The sequence below is a fragment of the Glycine max genome, chromosome 18, assembly GCF_000004515.6.
Source record: "Glycine max cultivar Williams 82 chromosome 18, Glycine_max_v4.0, whole genome shotgun sequence".
NCBI lineage: Eukaryota > Viridiplantae > Streptophyta > Magnoliopsida > Fabales > Fabaceae > Glycine > Glycine max.
In genome coordinates, this window is record NC_038254.2 from 51,875,319 (window position 1) to 51,895,136 (window position 19,818).

General features: G+C 31.7%; 1 protein-coding gene across 4 annotated transcripts in view; it reads left to right on the top strand.

Annotated features, from left to right (window-relative positions):
* The window catches only part of LOC102669442 (uncharacterized), a 117,222-nt gene that overhangs the window by 85,818 nt on the left and 11,586 nt on the right, over positions 1-19,818 (top strand). For 2 of the 4 annotated variants that reach the window (XM_026126716.2, XM_041012121.1), the window contains exons 3-10: positions 5,311-8,443; positions 8,623-8,856; positions 8,968-9,681; positions 9,840-10,655; positions 12,241-12,990; positions 13,109-13,939; positions 17,674-18,423; positions 18,543-19,379. In XM_026126716.2, coding sequence (XP_025982501.2) covers positions 5,375-8,443; positions 8,623-8,856; positions 8,968-9,681; positions 9,840-10,655; positions 12,241-12,990; positions 13,109-13,939; positions 17,674-18,423; positions 18,543-19,379 — 8,001 coding nt within the window. In that variant the 5' untranslated portion in view covers positions 5,311-5,374. The remainder of the gene's footprint in view (positions 1-5,310; positions 8,444-8,622; positions 8,857-8,967; positions 9,682-9,839; positions 10,656-12,240; positions 12,991-13,108; positions 13,940-17,673; positions 18,424-18,542; positions 19,380-19,818) is intronic. The other 2 variants (XM_041012122.1, XM_041012120.1) reach the window with 2 other exon arrangements.

The following is a 19,818-nucleotide window of genomic DNA, read 5'->3' on the forward strand; positions in this document are numbered from 1 at the left end:
TTCGAAATTAATTAAATCTTTCCAAATTAAAGCATAAATAACTGCTAAATAATTAATTCTAAGTTAATTTCAGACCGATTTTCCACTATTAATTCACTATTATTTAGCAGTTATCATGATGTGATGAAGAAATACATTGCATAAAATGTAATGTGGTGATAAATGAGTTTTCAAAGGTGTGAAAAGGCATAGGATGGCAAATTAGTAGAACATGTGATATATATGAAGAAAGAATGATATTGGCATGGAAGTGTCATGCTTTGTAGCTTAAACAACTTTAGATATATAAATAGAAAGATAAATAGATTCAACTTGTAAAAGTCATGGTTTTCAAAACTATGTAGTATTAAACATAAGGGCAACCAAGTATTACAAAAGTATATTAGAAGCATAGTCTTACAAATTTTCTTTTTCCCAGTGAAAGATTTTAAACAGAAATGATAATTTAGGTTGTAGTAACTTTAGTATTGGCTAGGTTTGAAAATTGCTGCAGCATATGAAAGCATTTGTGTTAGATTCCAAAACTTCATAAGCCTTATACTCCTATTCTTTATAATCAGTAAGGATTAGTTTAGCTCCAAATGTTGTAATGGTCACCTTCATGATCTTTCCAAGCTTGTGGAAAGAGAGCATGGTCAAACCATATTATAACCGTTCGTATATGGTAGCTGCAAATGCCATGTTGATACCCATGCATATTGCCTTATGTAGGCTCTATTGGAGTTGTCTAGTGACTCTGCATGGTAAACCAGTGGAGTCCACTGAATGAGCTGAGAAAAGAACTGTTCTACATTAAATAAGAATATATACCCATGAATAAAAAAATAGCAATGTTTGTTATGTTGGAATGAAATTTTTGTTGGAATTTTAGAAGATCCTTATAAAATACCAATAATCACATCACATTAAATTATCAGGAAGAGTTTTAGGAATACCTAGATCCATAATGATTGCTCAAACAAATACAACGAAATTTGAATTTGTAGGTGATTTTTTATCATTGCGCTTGTGACGCCCTCTACCCCTCACATATATGTACTAATAATAAAAGGAATAAGAAATCAGAATTAATTAAAAGTTTTTAAACACAATTAAATACAAGCTTTTCAAAATAATAAAAGGCTCACTTTCATTTTTCTAACATCATAATAAAACTTTTCCAAATAAATAATAAATCATCTCAGCTCAAAACAAGGTCATCCAAGACTTCATGTAATTAATATAGAAACATATATCTCAATGTCACATCCTATCAGAGCATTGTGTTCTTGTGTCCTCTAACATGAGGTTCTTCATAGTCATCCACCTAACCATCTACTTCCATTAACACAAAATCGAGATCATCACAAGATCCAAACACAAATAGTACACGGGGAGTGAGTTATTACATTCCTAACTAATAGAGAGAAATAAGACAACATATAGGTATAAATATCATATAAACAAAATACAACTTACTTATGCATAGCTCACATTATTTCACCACTTTGTCACGCATCATCACATTACAACACCACATGTCTCATTCGTTTTCACAACATTCACGTACTTAATGATCAAAACACAATATCACTAAATCAATCAATATCGATCAATGTGGTACCATGTCAGTGAAAAACCTCGTTGAGCGCCTAAAAGTACATGACAAGACAAACCACACACTAGTAAATCATGTCACTTTCACTAGGTAAAATCATAAGGAGACCAGTCAAGGTCACGTTGTTTTGTAAGAATGTTCCAATCATATGGGATCAACATATATTTAAAGGAGCACTCAAACCGGATGTATTTACCCCCAAGACCTACACTCTGAAGAGTCCGTCAGGGCCTTTCCCTCCTGATTCAGGTCCAACCCAGAAAAGATTTTAGCACACAGACTCTATCTATGAACTGTACAAAACACACAACTCCTCAATTGTTCTCAAAATAGTTTTATCTCATTACGCTTGTGGTTAATGTCGTCGAGTCCTCACAGTGGTTCCCATCACAATACTTGTCACCCTTAAAAGGTCTTATAGTCGTGTGATTGTACAATTCATAGCTCATAACTCAATGCACATAACATCTCAATGCACATATATATTACAAGTCAATACATACTTAATTTATCACATACACTCAGTCTCAATCACAATGGTATAATCTCAATTTAACATGTTATCACACCACATGAATCATATACACTTTACCTATGAACTATGCAATACACATGACTCTTCAATTATTTTTAAAATAATTTTATGTCATCGTGCTTGTGATTAAACTTGTCGGGTCCACACAGTGAATCCCATCACAATACTCGTTGCGCAAAAACTCGTCGCCCTTAAAGGATTTTACAATTGTGTGATTTCACAGTTCATATCTCACAACTCGATACACACATCTCAATACACATATATTTCATCATTCATCACAGGTTCAATTTATCACGTACTCTCAATTTGAAGCACAATTTCATAATCTCACTATACCAATTTATACAAAAGGTTTATCACAACATGGGGAGTAAAACCCCTCAAATAATTTTACACAATTATATCAAAATCAATTAATCAAAATCATAGGTATAAAAAAACGAAAACACCAAGAGCACACGTTATTTTATCAATCAAATTGCATCAGGACATCAATATTGTATTTATAATCATAAAGGAAAATTTTCAATTTAATAAACATCCAAAAATAAACCCAATTTAATCCTCTAAGGATCTTTACACATGTTCATTCTAACCCCAATTGCGATAAACTCATCCCTTACCTCTAAGCGGGCTCACGTGTGTATTCTGACAGTGATAGCGGCATTTCTAGCAAATTCCTATGATTCCTCAAGCTTTTCCTCTGGTTGCTCTGATGGGGTTTCAAAGCATTTGAGAGGTGGAGAAGAGATTGAAACCTTCATTCCACTGTCTGTGTGCGATGCATATTTCTCCCTCTCCACAAATTAATATAAAAATCCTAACGGTGAAGATGTGAGAAATGAATCATAAACCCGGTTTCCAAATTTCACGATAATCCAACGGTTAACGAGTTCAGGATCATAGCTTTATTGGGACATATTTTGGGTCTCTACATGAAAGGAGAAGCTACGATGTGAAGGAAATTTTTCTTAGCTCTGACTTTTTTAGCAATTTTCAATGGTGAGAATGCTCGAAATTGAGTTTCAAACCTGATGCTGAAATATCATGACGATCCAACGGTTAAAAAGTCCGAGATCATCATTTTAATAAGACAGGTATGAGTGTATGCGGGAAAAAGAGAGGATTTTGGGAGAGAAAAAGAGAAAACAAAATTGAGAGGAAGAAGAGACGTAGAAACTATTGTTAGTATGAAAACTGACCTAACATGTCTCTATTTATAGTTAGGGTACCCACAACCTATCATTTACTCTATTTATTTATTTTTATTATTTTATAAAAAGAAACTCTATTTTATTCCCTTTAATAAATAAAATACCTTTTCTATTTTCTCTCAAACCATTATTTTAATTAATAAAATTATTTCTCCTTATTTATTTAATTATGAAAACCTCATCATTTTTCTAAAACTGTATTTATTTATAAATAACAATCCTTTTTAAATTAGTTTACAAAAAATGGGATGTTAGAGCGCTCTTCTTAGGATGTGTTACAGGATGCTGTAAAGACAATGAATAACTGACTAACAGTGTAACTGGTGGCTTCATGGTTCTTCCTCAACCGGAACCTCTTTATTCCTTAACATTACCTTTGTAACTCTTCAGATGGATAAAAGAGAAACGATATGTGATGGCCCGATATATTTGGGACCATAGTCTTCTTATAGTGTGTTAACCTAATATGGTTCCCATTATCCCCTAATGGGCCAACATTGACATCTGTTCATTTAAGTTCATATCATCTGATTTAATTGTCTAACTGGTTCACTTAATTTGATTACGTATAATTGTCTGATAATATTAGCTCACATTAATTATTGGAATAAAAAATTCCAACAATCTCCCACTTGGACTACATATTGTAACAATTATATAAAAACTCCTTAAGCACGCATATGAATGATATTTACCTTTATTTCTTAGGTAACTGGTGACTTCATGGTTCTTCCTCAGTCGAAACCTCTTTATTCCTTAACAAAACCTTCATATTCACGCGGGAAGAAGAGAAACTATATATGATAAGTCAATATGTTAGGGACCATAGCCTTCTTATAGTGTGTTAACTTGATAGAGTTTTTATTATCCCCTAATAGGGCCAACAATGACATATGTTCCTTATTTAGTTGTCTAACAAGCTCAATTATTTTGATCACATAAAATAAAACCTACTAATGATAAATAATTAATATAATTGTCTTATAACATTAGCCTACATTAATTATTGAAATAGAAAATTCTAACAATTTTACTATTGAAGGAAATATTTGAGAATGAGAGAAATTAGAAAGTTTTGAGGAAGAGGTTACTTGTACAAAATGATCACTTCTTGATTTGGCTTAAAACAAATTTTAATACAATGCCTTTATTTATATTAATGGCTCCTCCCAAACCTGTGGTTATGATTTTGCTAACACACTTAATCTAATGGTTACAAATGATTCTCTAGAACTTTTTACATACAAAGTTACTCACACATTCTAGAATATTCTACAAGTTATTCTAGAATTATCTTCTACAATAGATTTTTCTAGAACATTCTTCTAGAATTTTAGTTTAACATGTCTTGTGGAATCTCCTAGAACTTGGGCTTTTTGATAAGGCCCAAAATCAAGTCTATATTTCAACATGTTATTCTGTACCATTAAATTTTCTTAATTGAGGTTTTGTTTTAAAAATTTTACAAGTGAGAAAAAAGGAAAAGAAATTTTTTATAAAACTTGGTAAACTACCGGACACGATAGAGTTTGATAACCTATATAAACAGGTGATAGGAAGCAAGTGGTAGAGGTTAAGATATTTTTTAGAACGTGAGCAAAAGGAAAACGAAAAAATATAAAACTTAGCAAATTAACTACGGGACACAAGTGTGTTTGAAAACCTGCATTGTGATAGCTAGGAAGCAAACATAGCATATTGATGATTGGAGAAGAGGGGACAAAAGCAGGTGATTGGATGGAGGGGTTAATTAAGATCCTATCCAAGGTGATAAATAATTAGAGAAGGGACGTTTGGGGATGTATGCACAAAAATATAATCAACTCTCCCACTAACACTAACAGATACTAACAGACACCTAATAGCATCAGTCAAATTCTAATATGTTTTATTTGCTGAATGTTTTGCGAATGTGTCCTTTTGTTTCATCATTTTTGAAATTTTGCATGTGTAACATTCAGGAAAAAGTGGTAGCCACAGCAGGAATCAAAGAAACAAGAAGAACGTGCCAATTGCCAAGGGAGAATGGACCCAATTACTTCTGCCACTGCCCAAAGTGCACTGCAAATTGCAGAACATGTGGTCAAACGACAAGTGGGTTACATATTTAATTACAAAGACAAATTTAAAGAGGTGGAACAATACATTGAGAGGCTGGATGATACTAGGAAGAGGGTTCAAAATGAAGTTAATGATGCAGAGAAGAACGGAGAAGAAATTAACGATGAAGTTCAACATTGGTTAAAACAGGTGGATGAGAAGATAAAAAAATATGAGTGTTTTATTGATGATGAACGCCATGCACAGACAAGGTGTTCCATTAGATTGATCTTTCCAAATAACTTGTCATTGAGGTATCGGTTAGGCAGAAAAGCTACAAAGATAGTAGAGGAAATCAAAGCAGATGGACATTCAAATAAAAAGTTTGATAAAGTTTCATATCGGTTGGGCCCATCCTCTGATGCTGCTTTGTTAAACACTGGTTATGTGAGCTTTGGGTCGAGAAATGAAACTATGGAGAAGATTATGAAAGCACTGGAAGACTCGACAGTTAATATTGTTGGAGTCTATGGGGCTGGTGGTGTGGGTAAGACTACTTTAGTCAAAGAAGTTGCTAACAAAGCTCGAGAAAAGAAGTTGTTCAATATGGTGGTCATGGCAAATGTAACAAGAATTCCTGACATAGAAAAAATTCAAGGACAAATTGCTGAGATGTTGGGAATGAGATTGGAAGAGGAAAGTGAAATTGTAAGAGCAGATCGCATTCGAAAGAGGTTAATGAATGAAAAGGAGAATACCCTTATAATCCTAGATGATCTCTGGGATGGATTGAACTTGAATATATTGGGGATTCCACGTAGTGAGGATGATGATGGAAGCCAACAAGATGTCAATGATTTATCTGATTTTGGTTACCATAAGATGGAAAAAGAAGTGTTTTCGGCCGATTTCCATACAATGAAAAAAGACAAGTTAGCTGTCGATTTCAATACGATGAAAAAAGGCAAATTATCTGTTGATTCCAATATGATAAAAAAAGAAAAGTTATCTGGTGATCACAAGGGATGCAAAATTCTTCTAACATCCAGAAGTAAAGAAGTAATATGTAATAAAATGGATGTGCAGGAGAGATCAACTTTCTCGGTAGGAGTCCTTGATGAAAACGAGGCAAAGAGTTTCCTTAAGAAATTGGCGGGAATACGTGCCCAAAGTTTTGAATTTGATGAGAAAGTCATTGAAATTGCCAAAATGTGCGATGGATTGCCTATGGCATTAGTTTCCATAGGAAGGGCTCTAAAGAATAAAAGCTCCTTTGTATGGCAGGATGTCTGTCAACGAATTAAACGACAAAGTTTTACAGAAGGGCACGAATCTATCGAGTTCTCTGTAAATTTGAGCTTTGAGCATCTAAAAAATGAGCAGCTGAAACATATTTTCTTACTGTGTGCTAGAATGGGAAATGATGCTTTGATTATGGACTTGGTGAAGTTCTGTATCGGGTTGGGTTTGCTTCAAGGGGTCCACACAATTAGAGAAGCGAGAAACAAAGTAAATATGCTGATAGAGGAGCTAAAAGAATCAACTTTGTTGGTGGAAAGTCTCTCTCATGACCGCTTCAACATGCATGACATTGTGCGGGATGTTGCTCTTTCAATATCATCCAAAGAAAAACATGTTTTTTTTATGAAAAATGGCATAGTAGACGAGTGGCCTCACAAAGATGAACTTGAAAGGTACACTGCTATATGTTTACACTTTTGTGATATCAATGATGGGCTTCCCGAGAGTATACACTGTCCTAGACTTGAAGTCTTACATATTGACAGTAAAGATGATTTTTTGAAAATACCAGACGACTTTTTTAAAGATATGATTGAACTCAGAGTCTTGATATTGACTGGTGTTAATCTTTCATGCTTACCTTCTTCTATTAAATGCCTAAAAAAACTGAGAATGCTTAGTTTGGAGAGATGCACTCTAGGAGAGAACTTATCAATCATTGGAGAGTTAAAGAAATTACGAATTCTTACTCTTTCAGGATCTAACATTGAAAGTTTGCCTCTAGAATTTGGGCAATTGGATAAGCTGCAACTTTTTGACATAAGCAATTGCTCAAAACTAAGAGTAATACCTTCCAATACCATATCAAGGATGAACAGTTTGGAAGAGTTTTACATGAGAGACAGCTTGATTCTGTGGGAGGCTGAGGAGAATATCCAAAGTCAAAAAGCTATTCTTTCTGAGTTGAGGCACTTGAATCAGTTGCAAAATCTAGACGTACACATTCAGAGTGTTTCCCATTTTCCGCAGAACTTGTTTTTGGACATGTTGGATAGTTACAAGATTGTCATTGGTGAATTCAACATGCTTAAAGAGGGAGAATTCAAAATCCCTGACATGTATGACCAAGCGAAATTTTTGGCATTGAACCTAAAAGAAGGTATTGACATTCATTCTGAAACATGGGTTAAAATGTTGTTCAAGAGTGTTGAATATTTGCTGCTGGGAGAACTCAATGATGTTCATGATGTTTTTTATGAATTAAATGTTGAAGGATTTCCATATTTGAAACATTTATCCATTGTGAACAATTTTGGTATTCAATATATTATTAACTCAGTGGAGCGGTTTCACCCTTTACTGGCTTTTCCCAAATTGGAGTCCATGTGTCTTTACAAACTGGATAATTTGGAGAAAATATGTGGCAATAATCATCTTGAAGAGGCTTCCTTTTGCAGATTAAAAGTCATCAAGATTAAAACATGTGATAAATTGGAAAACATTTTCCCATTTTTCATGGTCGGACTTCTCACCATGCTTGAAACAATTGAAGTGTGTGACTGTGATTCTCTGAAGGAGATAGTTTCTATTGAAAGACAAACGCATACTATCAATGATGACAAGATTGAGTTCCCTCAATTACGACTTTTAACATTGAAATCTTTACCAGCATTTGCTTGTTTATATACCAACGACAAGATGCCTTGTAGTGCACAATCATTGGAAGTCCAAGTGCAAAACAGAAACAAAGATATCATCACTGAAGTTGAGCAAGGTGCCACTAGTTCTTGTATATCACTCTTCAATGAAAAGGTATGTAAAAACATTATCATAAATGTGTCCTTTATAATCTCTAATCTTTAATTTGTATGTTATTCATCTAAAAGAAGTAAAAAGTTGTGATCGTTTAAGTTTTGTCATTTCTCTTGGGTACATCAATTTTCAAAATCAAAATCTTATTGTTGAGACATTAATTATATATGTTCTTACAGGTTTCAATTCCCAAATTAGAATGGTTGGAGTTATCCTCAATCAACATCCAGAAGATATGGAGTGACCAATCTCAGCATTGTTTTCAAAATTTGCTTACATTGAATGTGACAGATTGTGGTGATTTAAAATATTTACTGTCATTCTCCATGGCTGGAAGTTTGATGAATCTACAAAGCCTTTTTGTAAGTGCATGTGAAATGATGGAGGATATATTTTGTCCAGAACATGCAGAGGTGTGTGGAGTCATTTAATATTGACTTAGATTATTACTATCATTTGTTGTTTAATTGCATTAATTGTTGAGGTCTTTCATCTGCTCACCTAACATTCACTTTTTTCTGCAGCAGAATATTGATGTTTTTCCTAAGTTGAAGAAAATGGAGATCATCGGCATGGAGAAACTTAATACCATTTGGCAACCCCATATTGGTCTTCATTCGTTTCACAGTTTGGACTCTTTGATAATAGGAGAGTGCCACAAACTTGTTACGATTTTTCCTAGTTATATGGGGCAAAGATTTCAGAGCCTTCAAAGCTTGACAATTACAAATTGCCAGTTAGTGGAAAACATATTTGACTTTGAAATTATTCCACAAACTGGTGTTAGGAATGAAACAAACTTGCAAAATGTATTTCTAAAGGCCTTGCCAAATTTGGTGCACATATGGAAGGAGGACAGCAGTGAAATACTTAAATATAATAATCTGAAAAGCATAAGCATTAATGAGAGTCCAAATTTAAAACATCTCTTTCCACTCTCTGTTGCCACTGACTTAGAAAAACTGGAAATCCTTGATGTATACAATTGCAGGGCAATGAAGGAGATTGTTGCTTGGGGCAATGGTTCAAATGAAAATGCTATCACGTTTAAGTTTCCTCAGCTAAACACTGTATCATTACAAAATTCATTTGAACTTATGAGTTTCTACAGAGGAACTCATGCTTTAGAGTGGCCATCGTTGAAGAAATTGTCCATACTCAATTGTTTCAAGCTGGAAGGGCTCACTAAAGACATCACAAACTCACAAGGGAAGTCAATTGTGTCGGCTACAGAAAAGGTACATAACAAAAAGAATGAATTAAGACTCTCTCACTGAATGATGTGAGAATATGCCATTTATTTCTTATAAAAAAAAATAACACTATAAATATCTTATTGAGTGGTTCCAAGTATGCTTCAATATTGATAAGTCTATTTTATTTATATATATTTTAGGTGATATACAACTTGGAATCTATGGAAATCAGCTTGAAGGAAGCAGAGTGGTTGCAGAAATACATTGTCAGTGTTCACAGAATGCACAAACTACAAAGACTTGTCTTGTATGGATTGAAGAATACTGAAATTCTCTTTTGGTTTCTTCATAGACTTCCCAATTTGAAAAGCTTAACATTGGGGAGTTGTCAATTGAAAAGCATTTGGGCTCCTGCAAGCCTCATTTCACGTGATAAAATAGGTGTTGTTATGCAACTTAAGGAGTTGGAATTAAAGAGTTTGTTGTCTTTAGAAGAGATAGGATTTGAGCATCACCCACTTCTTCAGAGGATAGAACGCTTAGTCATTAGTCGATGTATGAAATTGACAAATTTAGCATCATCCATAGTATCTTACAATTACATAACACATTTGGAAGTGAGAAATTGTAGATCGCTGAGGAATTTAATGACATCCTCAACTGCTAAAAGCTTGGTTCAACTCACAACCATGAAGGTATTCTTATGTGAAATGATTGTGGAAATCGTTGCAGAAAATGAAGAGGAAAAAGTACAAGAGATTGAGTTTAGACAATTAAAATCTTTAGAATTGGTGTCTCTAAAAAATCTCACAAGTTTTTGCAGTTCCGAGAAGTGTGACTTCAAATTCCCATTACTGGAAAGTTTAGTAGTGAGTGAGTGCCCTCAAATGAAAAAATTCTCTAGAGTCCAAAGTGCTCCAAACCTTAAAAAAGTACATGTTGTAGCTGGAGAAAAAGACAAATGGTATTGGGAAGGTGATTTGAATGGCACTCTACAAAAACATTTCACAGATCAGGTACGCATTAGATAGAGTATTTAATTTGTTAACCATCACAAATTTTCATCTACCTACACAGATAAATTATTTTTCATTTCATTGAAAATTTTCCTAAGTCAATATTCTACAATTGGATAATTATGTCACCATGATAAAACATATATAATTGTAGCTTAAATATATTTTTGTTCAATTTAAGTTTATGTTTTTTTTTTAATTTTGGTCCCTTTAAGATATCCTGCTCTATTTTTTTTTTGTTTCAGTAAGTTTGTATTTTTTTTCAATCTTGATCCTTATAAGCGTGAACTTATGGGAATTATAAATAAAAAAAATAGAACCTTAAAGGAACTAAAATTAAAAAATACAAACATATAAGAATTAAAAATAAATAAAAAAACTTACACAAACCAAAATTGAAAAGAACATCAACTTCCAGAAATTAAAATTAAGAAAAAATGAACTTCCAAAAATCAAAAATAAAAAAGCGTTGAGGCCAAAGAACATATTTAGACATATAATTGTATGTTGTCCCATATGTAAAATATGAAGCAAGCTTATTATGTACTTTTGTAATTTGTACAGATTCAATTAGATTTATTTATTGGTCAAGGTTTCCTTATTTGTAGTAATCAAGTCTGATTTTATTTCCAAAATTCTTGCATAGTTTTATCAAGAAAGCTGCACAAATCAACTACTGATCTTTATTATACTCTTTGAATTATGAGAAAATAATATTCACTTTTCATATTCCTAATTTGTATTATAACTAATTTACTGAAGTGGGAGTACAGTATAAGAATTTAAATAGAAGAATGCACTCACAATTAACGTAATTTTTTACATTGTTATCCAATCATTGATTGTCATGAAATAATTATATTAAAATTTAATTAGAATGTGTTAAATGTATAAAATATTTTGTATTACATTGTTATCAAGAGTGTATCAACTTATAATCTTATTTGTACTATAAAAAAAGCTTATAATCTTACCTATAGCTTAAAAGTCATATCCCAAATGATTTTTATTTGATTGATAATATAAAATTATTTTTTTATACGAAGAAAAAAAAAGGTATACAACAATTGATGTATCATGTTCAATTAATTGAGCTATTTAAAATTGTTCACTTTAATATATCAAAATAGAAGTCAGAACATGAATGGAAAATAAAAAAAGAAAATTGAATTTTAATGTGATGGCTGGAGATATCTCAGCAGCGAGGCACATATATAGTTTTCTACATCAAAAGTAAACCTAAGTCGTACATAAGCAACAATTTTTTTTTTACAATAGAATTTCTTATAATTTTTTAAGTTTATATACTCTACAATCAAGACATTTAACTTGGTTAAAATTTGAAAATGATAGTATAATTACAACAATAATATTTTAAAGAAAATAGAAGTGGTTAGAACTTATAATGAAACAGGACTTTATTTGAATATGAAGATAATAGCATATCCACAGTAACAATAATTAATACAATTAACTTAAATATAAAAACAATAATATTCATATTTTAAAATAAAATATTATTTAAAGCGTAGTTTCGAGAGTTTCCATACATACACTCCTAACGTTGAGTTTCAATGCTTTGAAGGTATTTTTTGAATATTCAAAGCATATGATCCTTCTCGATTACCTTGAGGCAACGGGTGTTAGGCACGGCAAGCCTGCTTTTCTGAAGAATATCTTTGGCAGTTTAAAGAAATTGGAATTTGATGGAGCCATTAAAAGAGAGATTGTAATTCCATCTCATGTACTTCCTTACTTGAAGACCTTAGAAGAATTGAATGTACATAGCTCCGATGCAGCGCAGGTAATATTTGACATAGATGACACTGATGCCAACCCCAAGGGTATAGTCTTTCGTTTGAAAAAACTTACTCTAAAACGCTTGCCTAATTTGAAATGTGTATGGAACAAAACCCCCCAAGGAATTCTCAGCTTTTCCAATTTGCAAGATGTGGATGTTACTGAATGTAGAAGCCTGGCAACATTGTTCCCTTTGTCCCTTGCCCGAAATCTTGGGAAGCTTAAGACCCTTCAAATATTTATCTGTCAAAAGTTGGTAGAAATTGTTGGAAAGGAAGATGTGACGGAACATGCAACAACTGTTATGTTTGAATTCCCTTGTTTGTGGAACTTGCTTCTTTATAAGCTGTCACTGCTTAGTTGCTTTTATCCTGGAAAACACCATCTGGAATGCCCCTTCTTAACAAGCTTGCGTGTGTCCTATTGTCCTAAGTTGAAGCTATTCACATCAGAATTTCGAGATAGTCCCAAACAAGCAGTTATAGAGGCTCCAATTAGCCAACTACAACAACAACCTCTGTTCTCGGTTGAAAAGGTGACAAAACATTATCAGTTATACTTTTTGTGCTTTTTTTTTCTTTAATTTCATATTATATTTTCCTCCTTCTAATTACCACCTTGCATTTTCTTTTTAATTTGTTTGGCCTTGCTAGATTGCAATCAATCTGAAGGAATTGACACTCAATGAGGAAAACATTATGTTGTTGAGCGATGGACATTTGCCACAAGACCTCCTTTTCAAATTAAGATTTCTTCATCTATCCTTTGAGAATGATGACAATAAGATAGACACTTTGCCTTTTGATTTCCTTCAGAAGGTACCCAGCTTAGAACATCTTCTAGTGCAAAGGTGCTATGGTCTGAAGGAGATATTTCCCTCTCAGAAACTCCAAGTTCATGACCGTTCACTTCCCGCATTGAAACAATTAATCCTGTATAATCTTGGAGAGCTGGAGTCGATAGGGTTAGAGCACCCATGGGTTCAGCCATACTCTCAAAAGCTTCAATTATTACATCTTATCAACTGTTCTCAGTTAGAAAAACTAGTGAGCTGTGCAGTGTCTTTCATCAATCTGAAAGAGTTGCAAGTGACGTGCTGTAATAGGATGGAGTATTTATTGAAATTCTCAACTGCCAAAAGTTTGTTGCAACTTGAGACCCTATCTATAGAGAAATGTGAATCAATGAAGGAAATAGTAAAAAAAGAAGAAGAAGATGCTTCTGATGAGATCATATTTGGACGCCTCAGAAGAATAATGTTGGATTCATTACCAAGGCTAGTAAGGTTTTATTCAGGGAATGCCACTTTGCATTTAAAGTGTTTGGAAGAAGCCACGATTGCTGAATGCCAGAATATGAAAACATTCTCAGAAGGAATAATAGATGCGCCATTATTAGAGGGGATTAAAACTTCAACAGAGGATACTGACTTAACCTCCCACCATGATCTCAACACCACAATCCAGACCTTGTTTCACCAACAGGTCAGGAATCATTATCCACCAAATTCAATTGTTATTTGTTTATATCTCTAAACATAGGGGGCATGCTAATTAACCAATGTCTCAACAATATTGATTAAAAAATTCGAGTTAAAATATGTTTGTAACTTTAAATAAATATCTAAAATTTGTGTTTGATTCTTAATAATATTTTTTTTGTGTGTGTCATAAGTTTTTTTTTTTTTGTTATTGGTCCTTCATATTTTTTATAATTCCTAATAAATTTATATTTATTTGTTTATTATTTTTTATTTTAGTATTTTTTTTTAAAATGACTAATAACAAATACAAAAAATTTATTTGGGAGTAAACAAAAACAAATTTCTTAATTTATAAGACACTAAAAAAGAATCATTGACCAAAAATAAGATTGTTATTTTATTAAAGATTCAATATAATTTTATTTTCCTTTTAATTCCTTAAATAATGTCCTAAAAATACTAGTTAATCAAACCTTTATTTTAAAATGTACACTCTCGTTCTTTCCCTTGTACTTTAGGTAATTTTTAATGTATATAATATCTTAATAGTTGTGAATAAATATGAGTTAGTGTGTCTCCCAATTATATATTATCTTTTTCTACCACTTTTAATGTGACCACCAACTAATTTTTAAAAACCTATATATTGTTGATCATAATTTTTTTATAAAGTAGAATGAAACTTTAAATATTTTTATTATCACCAATGAATTAAGTCTAATAAAAGAGCTTAATCGATGTAATAAATTAATTATATATGTTTCAAATTATTGATAAAATAGATGTTCACATTTATTATCTGACTTAGTTTTAAATAGAATTGTCTCTAAATTAAAAACTAAAAAATATCTCTTTAATTGCTTATGAAATTTCATCTTCTAATCAAAGTCACAAAATTCATATCATATGTTCGAAATTTGTAGATCATGGTGAGGATAACTGCAAGAGAATTATTAGTTTAAAAAAAAAACTCATTTACATGATATAGACTGAATTATAATACTTATTTATCTTTCAAGGAAGGAGAGTGTATATTTTAAAATAAGAGTGAAAGTGAATATAATTTAAGCTTCTCTAGGATAGCAGAAGGAGATTTACTCTAAAATATTTCTTACGGCATACATTACTTACTACATTAAAAACTTGTCATGATGATATCTTTGTTTGCTTTTACCAACACTTGTTTGATCTTTTACCAATAGGTTGTGTCATAAATCAATATCTCAAAAGTTTATTTGTTTTGGACAAAGACATACATATGGTTTTATATATTATATCTCTAATTTGCCTTTGAATCCCTTTGATTAGCTTGAAATGTGGATAATACAATCCATCTACGACCTTTAGACTCTAATACTTACTTACAATATATATCATGAACCAATAATTAATGTCACAAGATTAAGATTAAGCTGTTGCGTAAAGGCACATGAATGATTTTAATTAATAATATATCTCATATATTAAATTTTAAATACATTTTCATTATTACAATGGCTATTGTGAGAATAACATATTTATAATGTTCTTATTAAGTTCTATTTGACTTATTATAATTAATAAATTTTGTGTTTGTTATTTTATAATAATTTTTTTTCATTGGCTCTCCTATAAAATAATAATTTTATTTCTATTCTTGGTATCGTTTTTTAATCACTAATGAACTTTTTTTTATAACCTGATATTTTTTTTCATGTTATTAAACAAAAAATTAATAATTTATCATCAACTAAAAAAGGTGTCATAAACAAAAATAAAACTTTTGTTTTATTAGGAATTCAATACAAAGAACAATATTTATTAAAAAATAAATATAAAATTTAAATATTTATTGAGGATCTAAAATATATTTTACCCTAATATAAATGTGAGAAAAAAGGATAAGAGAGCTACCTTATAGAAAGAAATTAAGTATCTAAATGGACCAAAAAGATACAGCAGTCAAATTCGTTGTATTTGACCCGTGTAACAAGACAAAGGATAAGGTTCATAATCTCCACCATGGGTAACACATGTTTTGAAACTTCAAACACATTTTTTGGAAGCTTAAAACAAAAGAATACATTTTTATCCTACTTAAATTGTAAAGAAAAAATGAAAACTTAAATTAGAGTAAGATCAACTTCTATGAATATCCATTTTTATCCTCTAACTTTTTATCTTTATCAATATTTTAATTTTTTAATCCATGTTTTTTTGTTATTGCTAATACCTTGAAGATAGTTTAGACCATGTCTATTAGGACAAAACCCAGCCTTTTCACTCTTTTTTTTTTTTTTTTTATCGTAGGCTAGTTGAGTTCAATTTCAATTTTATTTTGTTTCCTCTTCACCTTCCATTATTTTATTTATAACTCAACACAATTTTTCTTGCCTTTTTCTTTTTATTTATATATTATTTTATTTGTGTCTTCTTAAACCAAAATTTAACCACAATTGTTATTTTCACTCATCTTTACACACTATGACACTTCCTTTCTTATTTTATACCAAAATTACCTTGCTAAACACTATCATCCTCTTTCTCTTCTCTTTCTTCAGAAAAGAAAAGAAAAAGAAAAAAGGCACTCCCCTCCACAACTCTAGTAACACATTTGACAAATGTGAATGATCTTATTATAATTTGCTCATTTTTTTAAAACAAAATACTTATGAGAGTAGTACAAAATAAAGAAATATATTTTGAAGCAAATTTGTTCATGCGCGTGCCTGTCGATAACAAAACAACTCTTAACTCAACCATTTTTGGATGTCTTGAATTTTTATATATAGAATATTTCACTAAAGCATGGATGTATCTCAACCTTATTTTTGCTTGGGTGTTTAATTCTTAATCTTGTTATATGATATTATTAAGAGAAAACAAAAGGACACCATAAGGAATGCCCCTTCTAGAACATACAATGCATGTACACAACTCAGGATAACATACACTTACAAAAAGATACTCACTAAAATAAGTTACACTAAAAGAACACAATTTTACAAATAAAAAAATGCTACAGAAATAAAAAAAAACTGATATATTATTTATAATAAAAAATACCGATAATTTTTTATATTTTAGAAATCTACTGGAGGTCCCAAACAGCTCCCTTAATTTTACTCAACCTTTTCATACTAATTGGGCATATTAACCCAAAATATTATGTTAAAGTATAATTGGATATCTAAAGCCTTATGTTTTTTTATTTTTTATAAGAGGAGCACAAAACATTCTATCAACCTTCTTTTCTTTTCTCTTCTCTTCTATTTTTTTTTTAATATTTTGGGCGGGCATGAGCTGTTATATTTTGGGCTTACATGAGCTGAAAAGTTATGTTATCTTTTCTCCTTATCTTTTCGTTTCATTACAATTTTCTTACCATGTGGGTCATAGACCTTTAGTCACTATTTTATTCCCATTTTGGTCTTTCTACATTTTAGACCATTGGAATCCATTCTAAAAATAATAAAGAAAATAACTCCTCTAGCCCAAATATTAAAAGATGCTCTTACTTTAAATTACATGTATAAACTTATTTCTATTAGACTCGTACAAAAATAATATATCAAAATAAAGCGCAAAATTTAATTAAAAAACAAAAATGAGAATTTGAAATTTAACAAGAGATAATTGTAGATATCTCAATTAAGGAGGCACATGCATATATAGTTTTCTACAATCAAATGTAAATCCAAGTGGTACACACGAGACTTGTCAAGTATCTGACGTTGAGTTTCTCTGGCTTTGAAGGTATTTTTTGAATATTCAAAGCAAATGATCCTTGTCGATTACCTTGAGACAACGGGTGTTAGGCGCGCCAAACCTGCTTTTCTGAAGAATTTCTTTGGCAGTTTAAAGAAATTAGAATTTGATGGAGCCATTAAAAGAGAGATTGTAATTCCATCTCATGTACTTCCTTACTTGAAGACCTTAGAAGAATTCAATGTACATAGCTCCGATGCAGCGCAGGTAATATTTGACATAGATGACACTGATGCCAACACCAAGGGAATGCTCCTTCCATTGAAAAAGCTTACTCTAGAAAGCTTGTCAAATTTGAAATGTGTATGGAACAAAACCTCCCGAGGAATTCTCAGCTTTCCCGATTTGCAATATGTGGATGTTCAAGTTTGTAAAAACTTGGTGACACTGTTCCCTTTGTCCCTTGCCCGAAATGTTGGGAAGCTTCAGACCCTTGTAATACAGAACTGTGACAAGTTGGTAGAAATTATTGGAAAGGAAGATGCGACGGAACATGCAACAACTGAAATGTTTGAATTCCCATTTTTGTTGAAGTTGCTTCTTTTTAAGCTGTCACTGCTTAGTTGCTTTTATCCTGGGAAACACCATCTGGAATGCCCCGTATTAGAAAGCTTGGGTGTGTCCTATTGTCCTAAGTTGAAGCTATTCACATCAGAATTTCACAATGATCACAAAGAAGCAGTTACAGAGGCTCCAATTAGCCGGCTACAACAACAACCTCTGTTCTCAGTTGATAAGGTGACAAAGCATTATCAGTTAAACTTTCTGTGCTTCCTTTTTTTCTTAATTTCATATTATATTTTCCTCCTTCTAACTACCACCTTACATTTTCTTTTGAATTTGTTTGGCCTTGCTAGATTGTTCCCAATCTGAAGAGCTTGACACTCAATGAGGAAAACATTATGTTGTTGAGCGATGCACGTTTGCCACAAGACCTCCTTTTCAAATTAACTTGTCTTGATCTATCCTTTGATAATGATGGCATTAAGAAAGATACTTTGCCTTTTGATTTCCTTCAGAAGGTACCCAGCTTAGAACATCTTCGAGTGGAAAGATGCTATGGTCTGAAGGAGATATTTCCCTCTCAGAAACTCCAAGTTCATGACCGTTCACTTCCCGCATTGAAACAATTAACACTGTTAGATCTTGGAGAGCTGGAGTCGATAGGGTTAGAGCAGCACCCATGGGTTAAGCCATACTCTGAAAAGCTTCAAATATTAACTCTTTGGGGGTGCCCTCGATTAGAAAAATTAGTGAGCTGTGCAGTGTCTTTCATCAATCTGAAAGACTTGGAAGTGATCGACTGTAATGGGATGGAGTATTTATTGAAATGCTCAACTGCCAAAAGTTTGATGCAACTTGAGAGCCTATCTATACGAGAATGTGAATCAATGAAGGAAATAGTAAAAAAAGAAGAAGAAGATGGTTCTGATGAGATCATATTTGGAGGCCTCAGAAGAATAATGTTGGATTCATTACCAAGGCTAGTCGGGTTTTATTCAGGGAATGCCACTTTGCATTTCAAGTGTTTGGAAGAAGCCACGATTGCTGAATGCCAGAATATGAAAACATTCTCAGAAGGAATAATAGATGCGCCATTATTAGAGGGGATTAAAACTTCAACAGATGATACTGATCACTTAACCTCCCACCATGATCTCAACACCACAATCCAGACCTTGTTTCACCAACAGGTAAGCAATTCATTATCCAAATTCAATTCTTATTTAGTTATATCTAAGTATAGGGTCATGCTAATTAACCAATGTCTGTTGTTGATTACAAAATTTAGGTTAAAATATGTTTATAATTTTTAATAAATATTTAGTTTTCTGTTTGTTTTCTAATAATTTTTTTTTGTATTTATCATCTAATAAAACAAAAATTTTGTTAGTGATTCTTGACATTTTTTATAGTTACTAATAAATTAGTTAATTTTATGTTTATTATTTATAATTTTTTCCATTTTGATATCGTTTTCTTTAAAAAAAAGACTAATAACAAATACAAACAATTTATTATCGAACTGACTAAAAATTTGTTAATTTATAAAATACTAAAAAATATCAATGACCAAAAATAAATTTTTTATTTTATTAAGGACTAAATAAATTTTTTTTATGAAGAATTAAA